Source organism: Condylura cristata, unplaced genomic scaffold (genome assembly GCF_000260355.1).
Source record: "Condylura cristata isolate star-nosed mole 26May11 unplaced genomic scaffold, ConCri1.0 scaffold00068, whole genome shotgun sequence".
Taxonomy (NCBI): Eukaryota; Metazoa; Chordata; class Mammalia; order Eulipotyphla; family Talpidae; genus Condylura; species Condylura cristata.
In genome coordinates, this window is record NW_004567169.1 from 117,982 (window position 1) to 121,097 (window position 3,116).

General features: G+C 72.5%; 1 protein-coding gene across 1 annotated transcript in view; it reads right to left on the reverse strand.

Moving 5' to 3' along the window:
- Positions 1–6: 6 nt before the first annotated feature.
- LOC101632315 overlaps positions 7–3,116 on the reverse strand; it is a 9,349-nt gene continuing 6,239 nt past the window's right edge. The window contains exons 5-9 of the mRNA XM_004695510.2: positions 2,921–3,003; positions 2,352–2,474; positions 1,931–2,265; positions 325–1,303; positions 7–286 (exon numbers count right to left, since the gene is read on the reverse strand). Coding sequence (XP_004695567.2) covers positions 343–1,303; positions 1,931–2,265; positions 2,352–2,474; positions 2,921–3,003 — 1,502 coding nt within the window. The 3' untranslated portion in view covers positions 7–286; positions 325–342. The remainder of the gene's footprint in view (positions 287–324; positions 1,304–1,930; positions 2,266–2,351; positions 2,475–2,920; positions 3,004–3,116) is intronic.

Sequence of the window (3,116 nt, forward strand, 5' to 3'; positions counted from 1 at the left end):
GGGCCTGTCCCCTGGGGGCGGGACGATGGGCGGGGCCAAGCTCCTGCCTCTGCCTGGCCCTGGGGGCCGGACCAAGCCCAGAGCAGGAGCTTTCGGGCAGCTCCTGCCGGGCCCAGTGCAGCCCACCTGGGTCTCCTGCTCCCCTCACCAAACCCAGCTTGGAAGGGGCGAGGCCGAGGTAGCCCCTCAGTCCACCGCCGGTCCCTGCAGCCCCCGGCTGCCCTCATGCCAGCCCAGGCCCCGGGGCACGCCCTGGGAGCTGCAGGCCACTGACCATGTGTCTCAGGCTGTCCAGGCAAGGCGGGGCCCGGACCACAGGGCCAGGCTGCTGGGTTGGTTTGCTCAGAGCACCCAGTGCTGGTCACAGACAGGCTGCTCTGGGGCTCTGACCCCGGGCAACGCCCCCCCCAGCAGGCCTCCTGATGACAGCCGGCTGCGCTGCCCACCGCGCTGGATGGGGCGCCCGCCCCACCTCGAGCCAGCTGCAGGCAGCGGGGGGCAGCCCCCCGAGCGCGGCCAGGTCTGGGCAACAGGCCTGCGGGGGCACCGGGTGAGCGGCCCGTGCGCAGGCGCAGCCAGGCCACGCTGGGCCGCAGGCTGCTGGCCGGTGTCTGCCTGGGGAACCTCCGGAGGGGTCCGGGGAGCACGTGCGCGTGGCAGCCCGGGGGCACTGTACGGGCAGCGCCCACAGCCCTTGGCGGATGCAGGGCCAGAACCCAGGCACTGCCCTGGCTGCCCAGCCCGCCTCTCCCCACTCCCGCTGAGAGGTGGCCTAGAGGGGAGGTGCCGTCCCACTGGGGACAGCTGGGCAGGCGCAGGCCTCTGCAGGTGCCTGGCCGCTCTCCGGCGGTCACTCCTCCGGGCGCCATGAGGGCTGGGCCGCGTGGCGACACGGGCCTGCCCTGCCGGGGACGCCCGGCGAGGCCTGCACCTGCCTGGGGGGGCTGGCTCGGCAAGGGCAGCGACCCATGGGACCTCAGCCCACCTTTCCCGACCGGCCCCCTCTCCCAGCAGACGGCAGTGTCCCCAGGGCCGGCCGGCCGACACACACAAGCGTGAATGTTGGGGAGCGGAGTCCAGGGGCTTATGGGCTTGACTCACCCTGGACCTCGAGTTCAGCTGCGTCCTCCCCCTCCTGACAAGCCCAAGACCCCGATCCCCCACTGGGCTCTGGGCCCCCCAAGTCAGGTGGGGGACACAAGAGCCCCCTGGGGACCACACCCGGTGGGCCCCTTTCGCCTCCTGCGCACGCACTGCACCCAGACTGGGGGAGCAGACGCCCGCTGAGCCGAGCCCTGCGGTCCTGGGGCCCCCTCACTGCAGGTGGCCACAGCTCCCCTGGGCCCCTGCCGGCCCCCACGTCCGGGCGGCACGAGCTGCCCTGCCAGGCCCTCAGAGCCCTGCTCCTGGCTCGCCGCCCGCGAAGTCGAGGGACCGTCACATGAAAGCAACCACACTCGTGCCCATTTATCGTCACAGTGGGTTCCAGAGGCCTCCTGGCAAGTCTGTCGCCCCGCGTCACAGCTCAAATGGGGTGAGCCTGCCGGGGAGGGGGAGATGCGGCAACGGGGCGCAGGGCACGGGGACCGGGAGCACAGAGGTGGCATCAGGGGGCAGCTCCGGGGGCCTGGGGGCACTGCTGTAGGGCGGTGGGGCGCAGGGCGGGTGCTAGGAAGCCGCAGGCGTGCAGAGGCCAGCAGCGCCCCAGCCGTCGCTGGGTCGCGACGCTGGTGCCCAGGGCTTGGTCCCTCCACGTCCAGGCTGGGCGGGGACAAGGAAGGGAGGGGCTCCGCCTGGCCCACCGTGCCCACTGCCAGCACTGCCAGCGGCGCGGCCTCCGGGGGTGCGACAGGACGGCCCTCCTGAGGGCCGGCGCCCGGCCGGGCCCCGGCAGTCCCGGCTGCGAGCGCCACGAGCCCCGACGTCTCACTGGGTGAGGTCTCTCATGATGCTGAGGGCGGAGCCCCTGTACCCCGACCCGAAGTGGTTCCAGTGGTTCAGGTAGTGGAAGAGTTGGTACAGCCGCAGGCGCGTCTCGAAGCCGGGGGCCTTGGGGATCTGGGCGTGGTAGGCGGCATAGAAGGAGCTGCTGAAGCCCCCGAACATGCCGGCTATCGCCAGCTCGTACTCCGAGTGGCCGTAGAAGGACGCAGGGTCAAAGATGACGGGCCCGGAGGCGTCCTCGGCCACGTTTCCGGACCACAGGTCCCCGTGGAGCAAGGCGGGGACGATGTCCAGGTCGCGGAACAGGCCGGGGATCTTCCGCTGTGGGAGACGTGGCCTCAGCGGGGGCGGGGCGGCCTCAGCAAAGGGGGGGGCCAGCCTGCAGCACACGTGGGGGGCTCCCTCACCTGCAGGGCGGCCCAGAGCTCCAGGGCCTCCCTGTCCCCAGACCCCTTCTCCACCATGTCCATCTGGGGCTGGATGCGCTGCCGGGCGTAGAAGGCCACCCAGTCCTCCTGCCAGTCATTGACCTGCCGGCGTGGACAGCAGACGGCGCCCAGAAGAGGTGTGTGGGTGGGGGTAGGGCGGGGGGGGGCCCTGCCCTGCACTCCAGGGCGGTGCCAGCCGGGCTGAGCCTTCTGGACCCTGAGGCTCGATGCCGGCCACCCCCTCCTGGGGCCCCTCTCCCGGGAAGAGCAAAGACACCAGGGGTGGAGGCCACGAGCCCACACGTGCGGGCCACACGCTGGGCAGGGCCGGGCTCCAGACAGCCGCGACTCCCACACCTGCGCCCTGCGCCGGGGCCTGGACAGAGCGCAGGGCCCGCGCCCGTGGCTCCCGCCCACCGCCCCGCCTGCGCCTCTAGGTGTCCAGCAGGAGCTGCGTGAGCATGTTAGCTAGGAAGCGAGCCAGGGACACAGTGGGAAAACCGCCCAGGACCAAGGGGAGCACTCTCACTGGCTGTGGGGCCTCGCACCTGGGCCAGGTATCCACAGCAGGTCGCCACGCTGAACCCAAACCGGTCCACGAAGGCCGGCTCCGCCTGGCTGCCGCCGCGCCCTGTGCGGAAGGGACAGTCCAGGCCCCGGCCGCCTGCCCCGGCCCCCTGTGTAGAGACGCTCCCTGGGCAGCGCCCAGGCTCCCAGACGCAGGTCCCGCGGGCGGGGCGCGGT